Source organism: Trichoderma gamsii, assembly GCF_001481775.2.
Source record: "Trichoderma gamsii strain T6085 chromosome Unknown Scaffold_79.2, whole genome shotgun sequence".
NCBI classification, from domain to species: Eukaryota; Fungi; Ascomycota; class Sordariomycetes; order Hypocreales; family Hypocreaceae; genus Trichoderma; species Trichoderma gamsii.
This window is the reverse complement of record NW_020171416.1, coordinates 16863-38824: the sequence shown is the minus strand read 5'-3', so window position 1 is coordinate 38824 and position 21962 is coordinate 16863. Positions and strand designations below refer to the sequence as shown.

General features: G+C 49.3%; 6 protein-coding genes across 6 annotated transcripts; 4 read left to right on the top strand and 2 right to left on the bottom strand.

Moving 5' to 3' along the window:
* Positions 1-630: 630 nt before the first annotated feature.
* Positions 631-2957, bottom strand: TGAM01_v210944 (hypothetical protein; the record flags this gene model as incomplete). Its single annotated transcript, XM_024550932.1, has 5 exons — positions 631-2160; positions 2237-2331; positions 2396-2523; positions 2605-2806; positions 2888-2957. The coding sequence occupies 5 exons, from the start codon at positions 2955-2957 to the stop codon at positions 631-633; spliced, it is 2025 nt and encodes a 674-aa protein (XP_024404327.1).
* Positions 2958-3935: 978 nt separating this feature from the next.
* Positions 3936-4472, bottom strand: TGAM01_v210943 (hypothetical protein; the record flags this gene model as incomplete). Its single annotated transcript, XM_024550931.1, has 1 exon — positions 3936-4472. One exon carries the CDS (start codon positions 4470-4472, stop codon positions 3936-3938), a length of 537 nt encoding a protein of 178 aa, XP_024404326.1.
* Positions 4473-5228: 756 nt separating this feature from the next.
* Positions 5229-6875, top strand: TGAM01_v210942 (hypothetical protein; the record flags this gene model as incomplete). The annotated part of the gene is made up of 2 exons (XM_024550930.1): positions 5229-5363; positions 5448-6875. 2 exons carry the CDS (start codon positions 5229-5231, stop codon positions 6873-6875), a joined length of 1563 nt encoding a protein of 520 aa, XP_024404325.1.
* A 1943-nt stretch (positions 6876-8818) lies between these two features.
* On the top strand, positions 8819-10937 carry TGAM01_v210941 (hypothetical protein; the record flags this gene model as incomplete). Its single annotated transcript, XM_024550929.1, has 5 exons — positions 8819-8842; positions 9033-9140; positions 9230-9262; positions 9355-9732; positions 9963-10937. The coding sequence occupies 5 exons, from the start codon at positions 8819-8821 to the stop codon at positions 10935-10937; spliced, it is 1518 nt and encodes a 505-aa protein (XP_024404324.1).
* Positions 10938-14057: 3120 nt separating this feature from the next.
* TGAM01_v210940 (metalloprotease) lies at positions 14058-15092 on the top strand (the record flags this gene model as incomplete). The annotated part of the gene is made up of 3 exons (XM_024550928.1): positions 14058-14318; positions 14445-14780; positions 14856-15092. The coding sequence occupies 3 exons, from the start codon at positions 14058-14060 to the stop codon at positions 15090-15092; spliced, it is 834 nt and encodes a 277-aa protein (XP_024404323.1).
* A 744-nt stretch (positions 15093-15836) lies between these two features.
* Positions 15837-16265, top strand: TGAM01_v210939 (hypothetical protein; the record flags this gene model as incomplete). Its single annotated transcript, XM_024550927.1, has 1 exon — positions 15837-16265. One exon carries the CDS (start codon positions 15837-15839, stop codon positions 16263-16265), a length of 429 nt encoding a protein of 142 aa, XP_024404322.1.
* Positions 16266-21962: the final 5697 nt, after the last annotated feature.

Sequence of the window (21962 nt, the reverse complement as noted above, 5' to 3'; positions counted from 1 at the left end):
TTGATCAAAACGAGCGATCAAAACGAGCGATCAAAACGAGAGAATAGCTGGCGAGTTTGGATCCGATGCCGACTGCCTTTCCATCTCCTGGATAGGACAAAGAGGAACCGGTAGGTAGTTTGTTTGTTTACATCTGCTTATACTTGGCTAAGCATGGGAAGCTGCCAACCAATGAAGTGGTAGATGGAGAGAGAAAGAGATGTCTTCCAAGCCGTCAGTGCATCTTGCCACACATCTCGGAGAGTGTGTATAGCACGACAATCAAGCTTTTGGGCCACCTGACACGGTACGATTCAAAATCAGAATATCACGTTATTTATAAACCATGACACGATGCACATTCATTAACAGTATACATCTTTTTTTGGAGTTTTGTATCTGTAAACATAAGGTACTAGTATCGCTGTGTCTCCTCTCCTAGGCCTCACTCCTGCATTTCCATCTATTCATCTGCTTTGCCAATGTCCATAAAACCAATAAAACTTGTTTGAAAAATCCAACAATCGCTCGCTACTTTGATGTAGCATATCGCTGCGCATCCATCTCTTGCGGATGCTCCCTCATGTCCACCCCCCAAATCATCGTCTGTACACCTGCCGATTCCACAAGAGGGATCATGGCTTAGTCTTCCTAAAAGGACCTCCCTGCTTTAGTAGAGGCCTTGTAAACGTCGCCAAATGCGGCAAGCAATTGCTTCTTGACATCCTTGAAGCTGACAATGATGCTGGTCTGCTCGTCTCTGCTGGTCAGGCGAATATTCTCATCTGTCCCGACATCGAGTCTGTTGAGGGTCCTCAATATGTGCCCCAAGTCAAGAACCGGGTTGCCGTTGCCATCCACTTGATGGAAGAGATAGTCTCTAAATAGCTTCAACATGTATCGCTCTCCGCAATCCGACCAGGCTCTGTCATTCTCGTACTCTGGTCGCTCGTCTATAACGCCGAGTTTCAGCACCAATCTCAAGAGCCTTGAATTCTCCAGCTCTTTGAACATTTCAGATTTAAGGTAGTCGTAAGAATGGTAAACCTGGTTCATAGTGGTCAAGATATGATTGGCTATGCCGGGAATGAAGTCGTCGATCGACTTTGGGTGCGCAGGGGGCTGCGCCGGTGTCAAAAGCCACATGATAGTATCTTTGAGTTCCGTAGAGTAGTTCCTGCTCATTTGCTCTATCGCCGCATTCATGTTGGTCATCTGCATGGGCATTGTGTTGGTGGCCAAGCAGAGCAAGGTGCGGCCAAAGTGCACCAGGTCGTCTTGCTGTAGCTGGTCCATCGATTTTTGGACGTCAAATTGCGTCACGTCCAGTACGGCACACGCACTCAGAACAACTCTGTTCTTGTCGATTAGAATGATTTTGCTGGGGTCGAGGCAGCGGGCTGCCAAGTTGTTGCTGTGAATGGCTTTTAAGGCGCCAGCAATCTGAGAAATGTACCCCCAGAGCACCGCTTCAGTGACGGCTGGTTTGGGCTGAAGGCGATTTGACCCATGCAGCACGCTTGGAACGAGGTGCACTTCGGCCAAGGTCTTGGCCAACGGAAAATATTGTTGCGCAATGACCAGAGAGCTATCACCAAACGCCCTAGTGGTGAATGCATCGTTGATGCTGGCAACGTAGGGATTAGCAATCCGTTTCCATTCCTTGACGGACCGGATTGCTTGCTCGTTGGTCAACCTAAAACCTTCCAATCTCCGCAGGCAGTAGAGTTTTCCATCCTTGGATGACGTGGCTTTGTACACCCAGCTGGGGTAGCCAAATATGCCGGCGTTTTTGCGATGTGTCGTGTCCAAGGCCACCAGCGAGTGGTAGTTATCCAATTCTGGTAGCTGGGAATTAGGCATTACTTGCAACGCTGCCGCGGACTGTTTCTGCATATCTTCCCTCATGGTGTCAGATATGAAAAAGTCGTGAGTAAGACGATTGTATGGCATGACGTCTTCTCGATATGGCCCGATAGGAGCGTAGAGATGATACTGCAAAGGTTGTGAAGGCGGTGCATAGGCGTTCTGGGCCGCAAAGTATGTAGATGGTGCGCCGGTCATGGCGCTATGTTCCTCAGCATATGGGTTATATGGCGTGGTAACCATGCTCTGATTCGGCAGCGCAAATGGGTCGTATGAGAGAGCTCCATCGTTTGAACTGCCGTTTGTTGCAGCAGCCTATACACGCACTTGTTAGAGAGACGGTAAAGAGGGAACAGGAACGAAAAGGATCAAATCCTTGGGGATGCCATACGGTAGAGCTGAGATCAAAGCTGGGTGTAAATTCGCGAATAGAAGCAGGGTTAAAGGCTGGCGCTTCGGTATCCGGTATGGTAGATGGTGTGGCGGCTATAACGTGTCCATGTCAGCACAGAGTCCAAGCCAAATTTAGGAAACCGCCGTTGCTGCTCACCTCCCAAGCCACGCGGAGTAAAAGAGGGGGCAGTCACCGCTTGCGACGAGAATGTCGGTTTTCTCTGTACGGGCTGCAGGGTCGAGGGTGTAAAGGACGGTGACTCAACATTTAGAGTCTTCTTGGTGCTGCAAGCAGAGGGGATCATCGGTTAGCCAGGACCTCTTGTTTAGCCAAATGACAGAGAGAGTATAGACTTGGACACCTACCTGCCGTTGTCCTGTTGGGATAAGCTCGCCTGGGAAGAGCCCGCCTGGGAAGAGCCCGCCTGGGAAGAGCCCGCCTGGGAAGAGCCCGCCTGGGAAGAGTTGCCCCTGGTCTGATCATGCATAAAAATACAGCCTTGGTCTTCATATCGACAGTGGCCGTAGATCAGAATGTTTCTGCAGAGCGTGTCTCTAGGGACGTTTTCTACAGTTGGTTGTACGATCACAATCAGCCAAGTTCTGAAATCATGACACAGCATTCGGTATCAGTAACTCAGTAACTCACCTCGAGGCCTGGGCCTTGGCGAGCCAACCTGGCGCCGCAGCTCGGTGGTTTGGTATCGCGGGGTCGTCATTGTGATTGAGCAGATGTTCCAAAAAGAGGGCCGTCCCCGAGGTCGGATTTACGACTTCTGAGCAAGGTTATCAGTGTCTGTATGTATGTTGGTCTTCGTACGTATGTCTAGTATCAGCTAATATAGAGAGCGTGACGTAGCGACGAGGGTCGATGGTGGACAATATCGAAATGCGTGCGTGTGGTAGAGTAGAGTAGAGTAGAGCGCGAATGGAGAGCTGGGAGAGCGGTATATAAAGTAAACAGATAGAGATGTGCAAATGAGTAAACAGAGACGAAAGCAGGGGCAGTCGGCGAGATTATGTAGAAAAGTCAAAAGAAAGAAAAGAGGCGCTGCGGTGGCTTGTCAACATACTGGACTGCAGCAACCGTCTCCCATGGCTCAATTGATCGGGGCGATCGCGCGCCCATGGACGAAGCACGAAACTTTGAGCCCGAGTCGCTGGGCAACGGTGTCCGCCACTCCTTGGGCGGCTGAACAGAGTTGAGGTCGGAGAAGTCCCTGGCTGAGTGGGGAGTGGATAGACAGAGATGGTGGTGAGAGGCGCGATCTTGGGGAGGTTAAAGCAAGATCTGGGCCTTGGATCCGGGTCCCGGAGCCAGGAAAATGACATAATCCGAAAGGTTGCCGGTCTATAAGATTACCGCCGAGGGCGCAAGTGCGGGAGCCACAACGGCGCCTCTGAGAGTATCGACATTCTGTAAAAATTAGCCGATATTATATTTATTTGACTCGGAAGCATACAAATTTACGTTTGATACAGACGTATTAAGTGTATTTCAAGTCGTGAAATAAACCATGTACAAATGTTTGTTGCTTGCTATCACTAGCGCGTAGGTTGTAAATTCAAAGAACGGTAGAAGCAACACCAGGTAAAATAAGCTGATAATTCAAAAATCAGTGTCTCTCAAGTACAGTAAAAGATAGAAAAAGTGTTGTTATCTTATGTGCGGAAGTAAAATCCCCATGGCTCTATCGTCATGCCTGCAACCGCCTCGCAAAATACAGGGTGCCCTGCAAAGGGCTCGAATTATACGGCTCCACTTCTATAAACCCTTCAGACTTGTACAGATTAATCGCGGCCGTCATTTTCGAGAGCGTGTCCAGCAGCATCTCATCATATCCTTCATCCCGGGCTCGTTTCTGCGCCTCTACCAACAGCGTTTTAGCAACCCGTCGCCCGCGAGCTTCTGGGTACACAAACAAGCGCTTGAGTTCGCAGTAGCGCAAGCCTTCTGATCGTGACGTTAGGTATACAGATTCAAGGTATAGTGGCCGTAGAGCAATACAGCCGAGTACGGCGTCTGTTGTTGAGTCCACAGCAAGGAGGAGAGCCCCAGCAGGTGACGCATATTTCCCGGGTAGCCCATTGAGTTCCGCGTTGTAGTTTTGATGCGTCAAATCTTCGTCCAGCCAGGCTGTGTAAGCTTTGAAGCACTCGACTACAGAAGCTAAATCTGCCGAGGACGCTGCCTGACGAACAAGAACGGACGAGGATGTTGGCGGTGTTTCCATGATAATGCACAGGGCGCACATATACCCGGCAACTGATGCGTGGTAATTGGTATCAACGAAGGGGAATTATCATAGACAGCTCTATTGAATTTATATGAATAGCAGGCAGAGTTTACCAAGGCTAAGTAGTATATATTATCAACAGCTGCCTAGGTTGGTATTGAGTGGAGAGAATGGAACCTTTTAGACTTGGAGTGATTCATTGCCGGCACCGGAGGTTGAAGGCCGTCTCGGGAGGATTTCGCCCGATAACATTTGTATAAAAATATGTTTCAGCCAATGCTTTGAAGATACCTAAGTAGTTCAAACGAGTGATCAAAAGTACCAAAACGCCAATATTCATGCGCAAAGCTACAGCGTGATAACTTATCGGCGGCGTCCTCTGTGTACACCGTTGAAGCCTTTAGAGCTGCTTCAACAGTGACAACCACTGGCGGGGCTCGGATGATGGGCGAAGCATCCAATGCTAGGCGTTGGAAGCAGCTTAGCGCTTTCGACTGCAAGACCCGGCTCCGCCAATGAGGTAATGTCTCAACTCAAAGCTACCTACCTACCCGCTGTATTGAAGATTCCAGACCTTATCGACATCCCCAAAACTTGCATCACCGAGCAATCCGTTTTCTGCTGCAGATCGAGAGGCTGCATGGACGGCAGAGGCGCATCTTGATTTGTCTTTAATTGTTTCCTTTTTCTTCTTTTTTGTCTTCTTTTTCTCTTTTTGCATCTCTATTTTGGGTCACTGTCCGCGTGCCAACGATGGCGGACGCTGCAGACGATACGGGACAGCTGTCACCAAGCCAGCAAGATGCGCTGCAGCAGTTTATGCAGCTAACAAACCAAGAGGCAAAAGACGCCATTCCGCTGCTATCAAGGTCAGAATGGAATGTGCAGGTGTGTTGTTTCTTCTTCTTCTTCTTCCCTCTATCCCAAACAATTGCTTCGTTATCTTTGCTTACCATTCGCCTCAATGTCTAGATTGCCATCACAAAGTTCTTCGACGGCGAGACGGCCGATCCTGTCGCCGAGGCAATCGCCGCGCAGGAAATCCCACGATCAGCCGCGCGCCATGAGAATCTCCAAGAGAGCCTGCTGATGGACGCGGAACGACCATCGAGATCGAATCGGAGAAACAAGACCGACGCCGCCCCCCGAATTGTTCCTCAGCCACCCGTGATTCACCGGACACCGTGGATGATTGGCCTCCTACTCACGCCCTTTAGCTGGGGCTGGCGGGTGGCTTCGACTCTGCTACGCACGATCGGCTACATCTTGGCGTTCCTACCTGCTTCTATCCGGCCACGAGCCGTGACCAGCGGTCTGGCTACGGGGTTCAGAAGTCCAAGTGGTCGGCGGATGCTTATGCCGCGGGATGCCGCAGCTAGATTCAGACGAGAATTTGACGAAGAGTACGAGGGAAATGGGCTTTCATTCTTCGAAGGAGGCATAGCTCAAGCTCATGACATTGCCAAAAGGGATCTCAAGTTCCTCTTGGTCCTGTTCATGTCTCCAGAGCACGACGACACCGAATCATTCATTCGGAACACGCTTTTAGCTCCCGAGGTTGTCGAGTTTATCAACGACCCGGCGAACAACATAATCCTCTGGGGAGGCAACATTCTGGATTCCGAGGCATACCAGGCAGCCACCGAGTACGCTTGCACAAAGTATCCCTTCTCCGCCCTGGTATGCTTGACACCAAACGAAGGCAGCACTCGCATGGGCATTGTAAAGCGATTAGTAGGCCTCATGCCGCCTTCGACTTACCTATCCGAGTTGCAAGCTGCTATGGAAAAATACGGCGCCGACCTGAATAGGGTACGAGCCGAAAGGGCCGCGCAGGATTTCGCCCGTACCCTACGTGACGAGCAAGATTCAGCATATGAACGATCGCTGGCTATTGACAGAGAACGCGCGCGGGAGAAGAAACAGGCCGCCGAAGCTGTTGCAGCGGCGGAGAAGCGCGCTTTGGCAGACGCTGAGGCAGCTGCCGAGCGAGCTGAGAAACGCCGACAGTGGAAGTCTTGGAGGGCACCTCGGATTTTGCCTGAGCCTCCTGCCAGCGAGAGAAAAGTCGTCAGGGTTGCACTCAAGATGCCTGAAGGCTTAGGAGGGGAGAGAATTGTGCGGCGGTTCGTTCAGGACGTTACTGTCGAAGAGCTCTATGCGTTCGTAGAGTGTCAGGACATTCTCCGCGGCGAAACTTTGGAAGAGGAGAAGGTGGAGAAACCAGATGGGTACGAGCACAAGTACGAGTTCCGGATAGCCTCGACCATCCCCCGTGTGGTGTACGAGCCAAGCACAACTGCTACGATGCTAGAGACGATTGGCAAGTCCGGCAACCTTATCGTAGAAGAGTTATCAGATGACGAGGATGAGGATGAGGACGACGACAACGACATGTAATGGCTTGGGGAAAGCAATGGAGAAGTATGGAGCTTAAGACGGCGATATAGAAATACAATCCATCACGAGTGGGCTTTACACCCAGCTTCCACCGCAAACTGCATCATAGCCCCTATGAATGCTACCTAAAAGGGCTTGGTTTTTTTTTTTGTGGTACCCTTAATGTATCAGGATAGGTTTTAGAAGTCATTTTTTTGGGAGACGAGAATCAATCATAAAATTTTGCAGAATCATGAGACACTGCTATTCATGTTGCGGTCATGTTGTTGATGCCACTTCCGTCATCGCCTCGCCTCCATCAAGAGACAAACGTTGAGACAAACCACAATGCCAAGTGTTAGTAATGGAGTATGGCTTATGGAAGATTACGTAGAGGCCTGAGGCTGTGCACGACACATACTGCAAAATCTGAGTGGTGTGGCACATGCCTTACAAGAGAGAGAGAGAGTCATGGTGGTGTTGCGGACGAATGGGATAACATGGAGACGGCGCAATCGGATGTTTGCCGGCTGCTCAAGGGCAACGCCGCGAGGGTTTCCCGACTTGGCGTAGAGCTGATTAGAAGAAACCAAAGGTGAGAAATGGGATGCCTCCCTTCCTCCACACGTTTATTGCCGTTAAGCTTGCAGACGATGATGCTAGTAGAATATCAGATCGATCAAGCTGTAAACGTTGTTTTACATATGGGTATCATATGGGTATCTACCTTTTACAGTTATTCCACAGCAGCCGTAATCACTTATAGCTTCTCAGCAGTAGTTGTCTTGGCATGCCAATACATACACTCATTCAGATCATATTTGTCGTTGATTCCAAGCTGGAGGTAACCCGCAGATCCCCCAGCTGCGCCGCCTTCCATTACGCACTTTGTTTGGGTAGCAAACTGCAGGCCCGTTATTGCTAGATTCATACTACTACTACTACTACTAGTACCAACGCTCAGCCTGGGCTTGGCGGCTTGTACAGCGGTACCTCAACGGAGCTCGCGGGGTACCTTAGCGCACAGGAATCGTTCCGCACGATTCGTCAGCGCCGCGGCGAGGCCAAGTATTGCTCCAAGTATGGAATACCTGAGGGGACCCTGGTCCGCCTTAGACTCAATCCAGCAAACGGCGTACCCCGAATTTTATTTCAAAGACGGCAGAGACGACGTCAAGTCGCATCGCGTTGGGCTTGTTGGAGAAAATAAATTAGAGCCCAGACCAAGGCCGGGCCAGGCCAGGCAGCCACGCGCGCTTGGAGAAAAAAAAGAAAGGAAAAAGAGGAAAGGCTAGAAAGAAGCGAATCAATCGAGAAACAGCCGAGAAAAAAAAGAGGACGAAACTAAAGTCAAAAGTGAAAAGACAATCCGGGTTGAAACAGCGACCCCTAGGAGAGAGAATAGTTTGAAACAAGAGGCATGTGAAATGGAAATAAAAATAAAAATAAAAATAACTTAAAAAGAAACAAACACTGCAAATGGCCGCGCTTGAATCTCTTCCTGTTTCGTTTGCTGGACCCCTGGATTGCTGGATTGCTGCCGCATGATTTTCCCCGAGGCTGTCGAGGCCGGCTTTAAAAGAGCAGCTAGAGCTGTTACAGGTTGTTGCAGACCAGCGCCTGTAACCCCCAGCCCAAAACATCCATCACAACCAAAGATACTCACTCGGACCACCACCCGAATCCTCTTCGCCTCCCACCTCCAAACTCCTCAAATTTCCCCTCGAAATCGATTCTCTCTCTCTCTCTCTGTTTTTCTTGTTTCTGCCTGATGTCGAGTTCCCATTTCTCAAAACCCACTTTTTGAATGACGACGTGACCACCGATTCTCTTCTCTTCTCCTCCTTCATCCTTTCTCTCTCCTCTCCTCTCCTCTCCTCTGCCCCGCTAAAAGTGCCCAACGCGCTTCGACTTCGACTTTGCCGCCCGAAGAGAGCACAAAAAGCGAATAGATATCGCTCAACATGAAGTCGATGAAGGGTCTTAGTGTGAATAAGATGCTGGGGAGCATCAGGAAAAAGACTGGTATGGACCGCTTCCCTTGTCTATCTGCCCTTTGACGCTCGCTCCAGGCCTTGTGCATACTCGACGATACTGGCTGAGCCGACGATGTGATCGATGCGATGCTCGATATACAGTCTCTGGGAGATGGAAACGAAGCTATAAGAAAGCATCAAGGCTAATTCTTCTCTTCCTCTCTTCTTGTTTGCTACAGGTGGCTCTTCCGATCGTTCAACTGCGACTACTCCAGCAGCTACTCCAGAAGTGACAGCCCACAACAGCGTAGTATGTTATCTCCGTCATCAGCTGCTGTTCACGGCGCAACAGGCTCTTCCGTTTGGGCGCATACGTTTGGACTAACCGAGCCTCACCAGAAAGCATTTTGCGAGTCCGGCGGAAGCTTAAAGGTGCGTAACGCCCCCCTCAAACCTTCTGGTAGATGCATGTACGAGTTCGAGACAGTCTGGCTGACCATGGCTTTCCTGTCGTTCCTGTGTAGCAGAGTGACGAAGTGCTTTTCCTCCCTCCAATCGTCGATGCCGCCGAATCCTCGCCTGCCGCCGCCGCCGAGAGCGCACGCATAATCCGAAAATACATGGCCAAGGACTACTCTTCGCGGCCGTCATGGCAGTACAACGCCATCATGCTGATGCGCATCCTGGCCGAACACCCGGGCGAGACGTTTACGAGGAACATCGACGCCAAATTTGTCGATGCGGCGAGGGCGCTGCTCAAGAGCACAAAGGATAACAACGTGCGCCAGATCCTCATGGACACGCTGGAGGAGTTTGAACGCGCCAAGTTTTACGACACGAATCTGACGCTCATCATAAGCATGTGGCAAGAGGAGAAGGACAAGGCCGTTGAGAAGCACGGGGTACGTGACGATGGGCACTTTTTCTTTCATCGTTTTGTACTTTCATCGTCTTCTGTTTTCTTGCGACTGTTACTGTTTCTATCTTTTAGCTCTTCCTGCTTTGGCTATGGTTTCTTTCCTTGTCACTTTAGCAGCTCCTATCCCCTATCTGTTTCACTTGTGCAACCAACGCTTGCCCCTTTCATCCATGGCGATGTCGACTCATTCGCTGACATGAAAAAACAACCTAGAACCGAGCACCTGCATTGCCTGTGCGTCCCACACAGTCCTTGGCGCCTGATTTTTCCAGCAACGGACAGTCGCAAAATTATTTCTCTAGGCACCACAACAACAACCGATTGCCGGAGCCCGCTGAGCTGGTCGGCAGGCTGCAGGAGGCGCGCGAGTCTGCAAAACTGCTGGAACAGCTTGTCATGAACACGCCGGCCGTGGAGATCCTGGACAACGAACTGATCCGGGAGTTTTCAAACCGATGTCTGAGCGCATCGAGAAGCGTCCAGGGCTACATGTCGTCATCAACCCCCGCGCCCGATAACGACACCATGGAAAGCCTCATCGACACCAATGAGCAGCTGCAGACTGCGCTGAGCCAGCACCAGCGCGCCATGCTCAGCGCTCGAAAGCAGCTGGGCCTCAATGGATCCGAAAACCCATCTCCTGCTCCCGAACAGCAGTCGCTCCACGGCTCTGGCGGCTCCAACGGCGTTCAGGGGTGGCAACCTCCCGCTGCTGCGGCGTCATCATCCAATTCCAGCCCGGCACCTGTTTCTCATGCTTTTGGCGGCAACAGCAACGGCAACGGCAACGGCAACGGTAATGGTGGCGGCAGCGGCAGCGGAAGCAGCAGCAATAAAGGCAAAGGCAAAGATTCGGATCTCTACAACCCTCCATCTCCTCCGCTAGACCCGGGCCGAGGCAGGGCGCCGCCACCTGATCCGGTGTCTCCCATAGACAACCCGTTTAGCGACCCACAGCCAACGAGCTCAAATGGCCAGCTTGCGGTGCCCCTTGACGGGCCTTTCCAGCCAGGCTTTGGCCTGAAGAACCATCAAGACGGCTCGTCAACACATGGTACTACAGGGTCTGGGCACGCTTCTGAGAGCCACTCAACCCGTATCATGAACACTGACTACCAGGTTTCAGACGATGAAGACCTTTACTCTTCTGCCCCCAGGAGCAGCAAAGAGCCTATGTATCGGTACTAGGCAAACAGAAAGAAAGACGGTGGCTAAGTGACGGAAGAATTTCGGTATCAAGGCCATGAATATAGGTAATTTATAAGATCAAGTGGGTAGTCTTTTGGAAGACGGGGCGGAGTTTTTCTATCCGATCATCATTCTTATTATATCATTATTGCCATTTGTTTGGCTATTTAGAGAAGTTGGCGGGTGCTATTTGACTTTTGGGTACTGGCTTGGCCCAAGGTTTGCGTGTGTTCTCGCAATATCTTAGTTATTTTTGCAAGTTCTCTGCTTTTTGTTTTCTCATTTATTACAGCGAAATACCACCTTGTCGTTCAAGCAGGCATGAAATCAAACGGGGGACTTCAAAGACAGAGACATCATTTTCGTCCATCATGTATATGTGCGTTTGATACAATCTACTTATGTTATATGGAAGCGATTTTGACTTTGCACTCATGGTACCTACTCTTTACCTCTTAGCAGTCTGTAGAAAGGTACCCGACATCCCAAGATCACGCAGGCAGTCTGTTGACTCCACAGCCCTCCGCTTAATAACATGTACCTACTAGGTATTTAGCTCTTTAACAACTGAGCCTGTTTGTGGCGGAGGATACTGTTGAAGCGGGCCAACTTCCAAGCTCCATTACGAAGTATACCATACCAAAGATAAAGTTCCTCGCCGATGGCTTACCAACTGGAGCAATGGCGAAGCCACCTATACGTAAGCCACTCATACGGAAGCCATCTCTACGGAGGCCAGCCTTGAGCCTTGCAGGTATAAGACCCCTGGGTGGTTCCATGGAAGATGGACGAAAGCCTTCTTTCACAGAGCCTTCCTCATCGAGCAACCTTCAAGCACGATCCAACGTACAAAGCTCTGCACGATTTCTTTTCCCAAAAGGTTAGCTTTGCAAACAGAGCAAACGACGGTCTTCTACCAACATTCTTTTTCCTCTCCAGCTTTAGCCAAAATGAGGGGAATACTGAAGCTCGTCCTTCTCCTCGCCATGGCGATGGTTTGCTCTCCCATCTCAGCGATCAGAGTTCCCCAAAGGCTCCCCGACGGCGTCTACGAGCTCAGCACTCGCCAGTTCATCGCATCAAGCCCTACTTCGTCGCCCGCTACGACATGGAAATGTACACCAGCGTCAACCTCACGGCCATGAACAACGACGACCGAGGCCCCTTCGCCAGCACCCGCCACCGCTGCTCCCGAAACGTCACCATCGAGCACGACTCCCGGAACGTCACCGCCGCGAGGGCCATGCTGAGCAACTGGTGCGCCATGTATCAGCCTCGCATCCGGAGTGTCGTCGTCGCGGTGCAGGGCAACGAGGTATGGTACATGTGCTCCTACAAGAAGAAGCACCGCTCTCCTGTGCTGCCTGAGATTCCGCAGTCGTGTGCGCGCGAGGAGATTGACATGGTCTCTAACCGGCTTGACCGCTGGTGCGGCGCGGATAAGACTGCCGCGGTCGACATTGACGACTGGGCCCTCACGTATGGGAGGACGCAGAGGAGTGTGTCGTTTTGTAAGAGGCAGCAGCTTCGGCGCCCTGAGTGGCTGCGGAAGCCGAATGGCATCCATATCGATCCTGTGCCCGAGGAGAAGGGACCGGAGGAGGAGGGACCGGATGAGGGTTAGATAAAGAAGAGAGTGGATGATGGCGTTGAGGGTAGACAAGATGGTTGGACTCCTAAGATTATGGAGAGCTACATGCTGCGGATATTGTAAGACTAGAAGGGTAGCCGGCTTGCGGACATTTTTCTTTTGCTTTTCGGTTTATCGACGTGTAACTACAAGTGGTGGGTGAAACTGATGGAGAGCATTTTGAATTTGGCATTAATTGATATCTAAATTGAGTAATGGCCTTCGGTTGATGAGAAGCAAGAACTACAACAAGAAACAAGATTTATAGTATAATACGAATAAAGGCCTTGGAAATGGCGATATTCGCTATGCAAGTTCGAGAAACGGGGCTGTGTTGGTGTCGTTGATTCTGTCGTGGCTATTGTGTCGAAAGCAGCTGCCAATCTGCACCTCTTTCTACAGTCTTTTCTTTTTCACTTCCCTTCCCTTCCCCCCTCCCTTCTTCTTTTCTTCTGTGACCTCACTGCGCCTTTTCCCGAATCCAAAAAGATTTTTTTTCCCTTCTTCCCCGAAGTGACTTGGCTTATTCTTCAAACGACATCTACAGTCTCGGCATCACTTTCTGGGAGTTTTCGAACAGCAGCATTCGAGATACACACAAGCAAGCATGATATGGGCGCTAATTCTGCCGCATTTCTCCCACTTGGGCTGGGATCTCGGATCTGACTCACTTTTCTCGTTTGAGCTTGCTTCTTCCCAAAAGCCGCTCTGCGGATTTTGTGGATATCACACCAGCGATAGATGGAGCACTGGGTCCTAATCAAGGGTTAGCCAAAGCTTCTTCTCTTGCTTTACTTGTACTTGATAAAGCTTGAACTCTACTTAACTCCTTTACCACAGACTTATGTCTTTTCTCGTCGGCTCTCTATGTTCGGTCCTCGTAACAACACAATTCATCAGCTATTGCACGTTTCAAGTGTATTGTAACACCCCTCTTTCTCGAAGACTTCTCAAGATTGATTTCTTCATTCACGACGAAGAAAGGACGGCTTACTGATAGAGGACAGTCGAAGCGATACAAGAGAGACGCGAATATTTGCCCAATTTTTCTATATATAGGTCAAGACAGTGGATCAGGCTTGGCCTCGATTCACGGCATGGCTAATGTGGCGCCGATTGCTTTCGATGCTAGCAACCATCAAGCTGTTGGAACAGGCATAGTCTCTCATCCTCTGTGACCTCAAGGTACAAAATAGATCCAAATATGAAGTATCCAGCTGTTACCCGAACAAGACAGATCCGCGAATAAAAAGCCAAAGCTGAATTTCCGAATAAACGCTTGTTGTACTCGTCCGCAAATGGCGTCGAGATGCCGGAGAGGCGAACCTTGTTGCTACGTACGGTTCATAGCCACATCAAGCCATCAGCAAGCCCAGTTTTTACATTACGATCAGTTAGACCAGATCGTTGTTTACGACTCTTGCAAAACTGCGCATTATTTATTTACCATTTTCTAGTCCCCAACGCTTCATACGATCCCGACACACAACATGTTGATATGGCAAATCATTGCAGCCGGCTTCGTGCCCATGCTAGCTTTAGCAGTTCCAGCTATTAACGATGCATTGGATTCCAACAGCTTCTCGTGTGGCACGACACCGAGTGAGGAATTCAAGGAAATATCTAAGAGCCTTGCCAAAGAGGAAGCCATTGCCCGCAGGCTGGGTCGGAGAGCCGTCCATGAAGTGCAGATAAACGTCTATATGCATATTGTTGCATCATCAGAGGATGTTCACGACGGTAATCTGAGTGTATGTTTTCATCTACGTCCTCTCCTCTTTTCCCTTCATTGTTCCCGCATCTGTCCTCTGTTGTTATTCCAACCGTAGTTCTCTCTCCTGCATCTTGCATGATCCAAGTACTAATCCAGTAGCTAGGACCAAGACGTCACTAACCAATTCCAAGTCCTCAAAACCGACTTTGAGCCGACGGGTATCATCTTCAATCTAAAGAGCATCGACAGGACTTTCAACGCTACGTGGGCCAGTAATACCGATCTTAGGCGTATGTGGTACCATGTCCGCAATGGTAGCTATTCCGACCTCAATCTGTGGTTTATCCCTACGTTGGACCACTACGGATACTGTACAATTCCCGTTGCTGGCGACACACTACCATATGCGATCTACCAAGATGGATGCACGATACGATCTGATACAGTTCCTGGTGGCAGAGCAAATAACTATAATCTTGGGAAAACAGTGACACATGAGGTTAGTTGATGAGTGGAGAAAAAGAGCCAAGTGGCGTTTGTCCTGTTTAGAAAACGACCTGCTAAGATCAATTAGGTCGGCCATTGGATGGGCCTATTACATACGTTCCAAGGTGGATGCGAAGGTACGGGAGACTACATTGATGATACACCAGCGCAAGCAAGTCCGAGCCAGGGATGCCCTGAAGGGAGAGATTCTTGCCCCAACCAGCCGGGGCTAGATCCCATCCACAACTATGTGGATTATTCATACGAGTATGTTTTCGAAGAGCTTCTATACTTGGTTCTCGTGTGGTCCAAACGACTAACCTGAGTGTTCCAGTGCGTGCTACACCGAATTTACTCCTGGTCAGATAGATCGCATGGTGAGAGTTTGGGACGCATATCGAGCATGGGGTTCTAAACTACGGACACCATCTAGACCAAATTTCCCTATAATGCGGTTTCTTGGGTGATGCGCTGCAATATGTATTGTCAATCATCTCGCGAAGGATTTCCAGTCAGGGATATCTGAGACGATAGTAATGGGGAGATTATTGAAAGTCAAGTCAGCGTCAATATTGTGTTTTTGCTGCTTTTGCGTATTTCATCCGCCAATTTGGTGTCAAGGTAGCTACTAGGCACAAACAGACGAGTATATGTTGTTTAAAATACATATACCAATTATAGATTCTTTGTTTTCTTTTTTCTTCTGTCGTGCTCTGAAATGTGCTTCCAAATCTGTCGCGATCTTTGTCAAATGGTCAGTTCCCGGGCAAACAAAGTCGCAACAACTTTCCTTTGATGATTTTCTTTGTCCGTTTGTCACATTCACTCCGCGGACACGATCGGCGACCAAAGCCTGTTCTTCGTCTCGCGTTATAGAAAAACACTACAAACAAGTGCATAAAGGTACGCATATACCGCGGATGTTTTGTCGTCTGCTATATTGCTCCTAACTCCTAGAAGTAGAATCAGACAGTCTTTAAAAGCCAACGACTCAATTCTTTTTACAACGCGGCCTCTCTCTACTGTTTACCTTTTCCCCCTTGCAGTTCTATGCCAGCGGCCAGACAAGATGCCGAAAAAGACGAACGAGAGATTAGAACAGCTCAAAATGGCACATGAGACGCTGGAAATGATGATCCAGCTGATTAAAGACTTGGGCTTCGAGCCGCTTCTCGAAATCTCCCAATATCAAGAAACTAACGCGAAGAAAGCAGCCATCCATCATGGCGAGAAATTGGTCGGTATTTATCAAGGTTATGCCTCCATGCTCGAGGAAAGAGAGAAGTACAAAACCAAAATCGACTCATTGGCGGCACAAAACGCCGAAATACTTGGCGCTGCTGAGAAGATTGCATCGACCAAGGACCACTCCGGTCTGCAAGGGAAGAAGGCCTCCACCCGCAGAGCAAAGAGGAGAGGAGATCTTTGGGATAGGCCTAGAAAACGTCGTCGGCAGCCCAAGGTTGGAAAAGAGCAAATATCCAAATCGCCTCTATAAGTTGGAATTCTTTGCAAAGGAGCTGCTGTTTGATATAAACTCCCATCATTTCGTTATCATAAAAAGGCAGACTGGCGCCCTGGAAGTCAAATATGCTTCAATATTACACACAAAAACTATCTATACGACGAAATTCAGCTAGAGGGTCGTGACCAGCAACCGATTTTCGATTTTCTGCATATGATACAGAGTACTTTCTGAGAGCGATTTTAGTATAGGGTATTGCATGAGAAGCCATGCATGGAATAATGTGTCATGTTTGATCGATTATTCAATGAGCTACAGAGCTATAATCATGGTGATAGACTGCTAATAGTACATTTAATTAATTTACCATCTAGAAAGCTAGATTCATGACTTTCTTAGAAAATTTGAGGAAAATGATCTTCCAAAATCTTCTCACGTGATTGCGTCTGTCTATCTGGATCGCATCTGCCCACTGCATCTGCTTTTTCCAATAATGATGACGGACGATTTTTCAACATCTTGCAAGCGTCTACAGCTATCGATTTGAAAATTACTTGAGATTGCAGAATCATTGGATACATGTTTGTGATTGCCTACAATCTACCAACGACAGCATCCTTTCGGCCAGCAAAGACTTTTCTTTATTTTCGAAGCCTTCGAAGCCTACCCAGTTTGCTCCATTGCAATCGAGTCGAAAAGTTTGTTGATACCATGTTTTACAGAGTTAGTAGAGAAAGTCAACGCTGACCACGAGCTATTTCTATTATGCTCCCCGGAAACACAAAACAGGAGCCGTATGATGCGAGTATTTGCATTAAGGGCGCGGCTCTGTTGGAGCAGCTCCGTCTAGCACGTCCCCATATCACGCGAATCATTATTGTGTATAATCGCATATTTGCCCTGTTCTATTGCAGACAATTTCGTCTAGTATCAAAAAGAAGCATTTTATCTTGATATTCTGCGCCGCATGGAAGTTGGCAAATCGAAGTTTATATCCCGACAACGTTGACGCGGTTGAAAACTACACCACCGACGCGAAACGAAGTTTGAGGAGTATTCCAACTATCTATGAAGGATACCTTTTTCATTTCAAAGGACCGACGAATATTGATTGAGAGAAAATCCAGGATTTCCATCACCATTCCAAAATAATTCAGTCGAAAGACGAGGCGGACGCTGCTTCAACGAGGGGTCGTATTTAACTTTGTTTCTGTGATATTCTTGATCAATTTGCAATCACCAGCTTCTTCTTCCTCGCCCTACCTTCAAAAGAACACGATCAATACCGTGTTTGAGCAAACAATCTGCGACTCTCCATTTCAACTCAGATACCGTCCACGAAGTCTGCGTTTCTTCTTCTCCAAAGACGGCTTGCACTAAGCTGACGCCCAACCTTTTTCAAGTTAGGCGCTCCATACCAAAAGCTGAGCGCGTGGCCCCTATTGGCCAAGATGACGCCCAAACTTCCCTCTTTGGAGCGATTACCAAAGGGACGAGCCGTTAGTGACATATTATTTCCATTGGTTACTCAGCGGCTCAGGTCAGCCAGGCCGATTTCTCCAGCATCTGGGGGAACTACGACAAAAAAGAATACCTATTTATGGTTAATAGTATACGATATCGTTGATTACAAGTAAGTTTGGTGAAAGGTAACGAAGTTCTAGGAGAGAGTACGAAATCGCCGAGACTCAGCGATAGAAAGCCAACGGGGAGCTTATAATCGCAATAAGGAGACAGCGCCGATTTCGCATAAATTTCAATCAAATTTGCGGCCTCGAGAAAATAAATTCTCGTCGATGCTCGAAATATAATATCTTTGCTTCTGGGCATATCAATCAACATATGATAAGGGTAGAGGATGCGTTGGTCAATCTGGAGGAGGTGAAGCAACTTTTCAAGATATGCCATCGGCCCCCTGAATAACATTTCGAGTTCACAAGCTGTCCACAATATGCACAAAAACCACGCCACGAGTCGATACCAATGCTTCTTCAGCCTCACATTCTGTCTCGAATCAGGGTGGCCCAGAATGAACAAGTGCAGGTGTGTATCTCACAGGCAGAAGCGCCATGCTGTAGCCACTCGAGCCACCATTTGCGCTGCCCGCCGTCTCGGATGTCACTCGTCAATGCTCACGCAAGGAAGAATCTTGAGAACCGAGTGATTAATGTCCCAGTATACCGGGTCCTAACCCCATGGAGCTGCATGTGTCGATACTGAGGAGCGCACTGGATGGGTGGATGTAGTGATGGGTGGATAGCTAGGGATGGAGGCGTATTAGCACGAACGGGATGAGTAGGAACAAACTCTTTTTCAGCTAGATAACTGTGAATCTCGACGGCTGGTGACATTGTTGTCTGGAAAGCTTGACAGCAGTTGCTTCATGTGTGATGCTTTTCCAAGCTCACATCAGCACATGAGCTCAGTGTATAGGATCTAACGGCGACAAGGAGAGTGACACTCCGCCTTTTCATATCGGGAATTCACACCATTGTCACTTCCCAACAGCAAACAAGTACAAGTTTTGCCTCAAATAGAAATGGAGAAGGCTCCACGTTCGGCCACGCCGGCTTCAAGCCCTTCTACCTGTCCGAGTTCTACTAGTCGTCTTAGTTTTTGCTCTCTTCTCCCCAGTTGTCTCCTTCAAAAAGGGAGGCGTGGACCGCAATGGTGCGATCTCTGACTCTCGGGTCTCGGGCCTTTTCGGGCGGCGCCGTGTGTTGCTGGGAATAACATTCAAAGCCATTAAGTGGCAGAGTCGATTACTGGGACAGACTTCAGAGTTTTTCTCATTTTTGGTGTGGCTAGACTTGAAAGAAGTCCACATTTACATGCCATCTTTCCACTATAGCCAGCCTTTTGCCAGACAGAATAGTTTTTTCTTTTGTCATTATCATACCGGAAATGGACAACTGTTAATAGAAACATTGAAAGAGGGCATTAAATTCAATAGTGGTAAAAGTTTGAGCGCAGTGGCCGCAAACGTCACTTACATTCCAGTCGCCAATTGACATATGCAACTACCAAAATCTGGCAACGGTAACTGAATCTAAAGATTCAACTTTATTTTTTTCGTTATGACTTAGCTTTCATCATTAACTTATCTTTAGAAGTGCGTTCAATATAGCTTACTTCGCCTTGGGATGCTGCCGCAAAGGGCTTGTATCGTAAATTCGCTGCGTTTTGATGACGAAAGGGAGAGACGAGACAAGACACAAGACATAAGACACTTTGCTCTGCCCATTTCTCTACAACCTTGCAAAAAGTACATGAAGCACGCGTTTTCGAGGCAACTATCCAAAAAAAAAAATCTCGCTTACTCAAAAAAACGCATTATTTCTTCGCTCATCCGACAGTGTAGCATATGTTTTCAAGACAGGAGAATACAGTGGTGTACATCACGGCGTACTTGCTACTTACCTACCTACTAGTAGTTACGTCAACTGCCACTGCTCTTTCTCCTTTTCCATCAAGGCGTCGCTCTTTCTCCCGTTAATCCTTATCCTCCCTCAATAATCACCGCTCCCCTTTTTCTTCTCTTCTCTCTGTCCTCCTCTTGTCTGATTCTTCTTCTTTCCATCACAGGTCTTTCCAAGCCATGGCAAGCTCGCATAAGAGAAAGCCGCTTTCAATTCGGCCGTTCGCTCACACGCTCTGCCTCAGCTTGTCTCAGCTGCCCGGCGCTTGTCTCAGCTACCATTTCAGCTACTACCGCCTCCATCTCCAGCCTAGTAAGCCACAACCCCCCCCTGAACCCCCAAAACATCTCCCCTCCGAGACGCCTCGATACTCTGTGCATCCTTGTCCTGACTCAAATTTTCAGCCTCCAACAGGGCGCCACCTTGACATCCGCCGTGGTTGTTTGCCCCCGGGCCGCCGGACTGTCTCAATAGCCACGGATATCCCGTTTAGGCGCCGCACACGTACAAAGCATTGTTGTTCGGCATCTTGGCCCTCAGAGCGTCTCAAGCATAGGTATTCTGCCGAGAACGGTGGAGGGAGATGTCACCACGCAGTCCACCCAATCCACCCTGAATGGAGGTAGGTAGACGTTCTAGTTCAGGCTGGCGGGCCAGTAGAACGGGGTAGCAAGCAGTACGTGCTCGCCTTCAAGTCATGAGAAGAAGATGCTAGAAACTAATTCGAGCCAAGGAGGAAGGATACTGTACCAAATGGACACACCCGTTGGTGAGCCGTCAGCCACTGGCTGTCCACATTTCGAGCCTCTTTCCCACGCCGCCTCTCCATCTTTCCTTTGCACGGCTCGTCAAGTTAGTATCCATCTCCGGCAAGAGACCAAGGCAGCCCGTTGGAGTGCCCAATCTATGCCACGCTTCAAGCCCGCGGCGACAGAGAACCCGTTCCGCTGCCGCCGGCGAGGAACTCTATTGCCTCACAGTCCCACCCATCTCGTGCGCCTGTCATGCGTCGGTCCGCTGGATGAGGCGGCGAGGCCCCAAGTTGAACCTGGAATCTCCCTGCCCTTGACCGAGGGCCGGGGCTCGCTGACTCGTCCTTTGGCGTCAAGTCATCATTGCCCTTATTGTCTCTATTGAATTCCTTTGGGTCCAACCAACAACGTGCCTTTTACAGACCGAGAGACCAAAGTCAGCTTCGTACCAGGACGCTCTTGTCTGCGTCATTTGCATCCTACTCTCACTCTCTCACTCCCTCTCTTTCTCTCTTCACAACCATGTGCAAGTCACACAGTCAAGTTCGTCAACTTAGCCAGTGCTTCTCTCATATTTTGGCGTCTGGCTAAGAGCGAGAGAGGAAAAAAGCTCGGTGTGAATGAATCAAGCACGAGCCGAGATACTTGTATCAAGGGCATCCGTAGTACAAGTACCACTATATTTTTCACCCACACCCCCTAAAGCCCGTTGTCGTCACATTCAAGTCTTCCCTCTCCGCCGCACTCCCACCCTGCTGATCGGTCAAGCTATGGTGAACTAGTCTTCGAGCGGCTGCGTTGACTCAAGGCTGTCCCTGCCACGTTCAAATTTCATCTGCCACCCCTCGTTTCTGCCTTGTCATATACTGGGCGACTGATCAGGTGTCCTCTCTTAGCCTTGCCCCCTTAGCCTCGTCACAGTGTCAGGCACTGCGACTCCCGGCAAGTTCCTAAGATCAAAGCAAGTTACCTTTTTTGTCCTATCACCACTCCCTGCGCTCAGCGCGGTGAAGACTCTCGAGAGAGTAAGCAGTATGGCGCTGGCACTTGACCATCTATTTGACTCGGGACTTTCAGCCGCTTCCCAAGCCCATTGACATCATACTGTCAGAAAACTGCGCCTGGTCTATGAACTCCATTGCCTGTGCTGCAATGATAGGAGCAGCTGCACGGTAATAGTCGAGTTTGGCTCATGAGAATCAAAGGCAAGCCGAAAGAGACCATTCAGAGCGCTGCCCCCTGATGGCTCCTAGCCAATCTCTCCCCCTTAGCAGCCGCTGTAGCACGCAGCAGCGAGGCGAACCGTCTGGTGCCGCGGGATCAGAGCCTCTAGCTTGCGAACCATCAAGTTTATGCTGCAATGAGCCGCCCGCTATTGCAGCTTAGCCCAGTCCTAGCTGACAACGGTGTCTTCCTACCTCGCTATCTCGCTTGAGGCGCTGCAATCTCTCTTGCAAAGCTTTGGAGCTGTTGGTCCGCAGTAAAGGCTTACAACTAGCCATAGCTTGATGAGAAGATTCGTTTCAGACCCATTGCTGCTGCCATAAACTGTTTGCTCA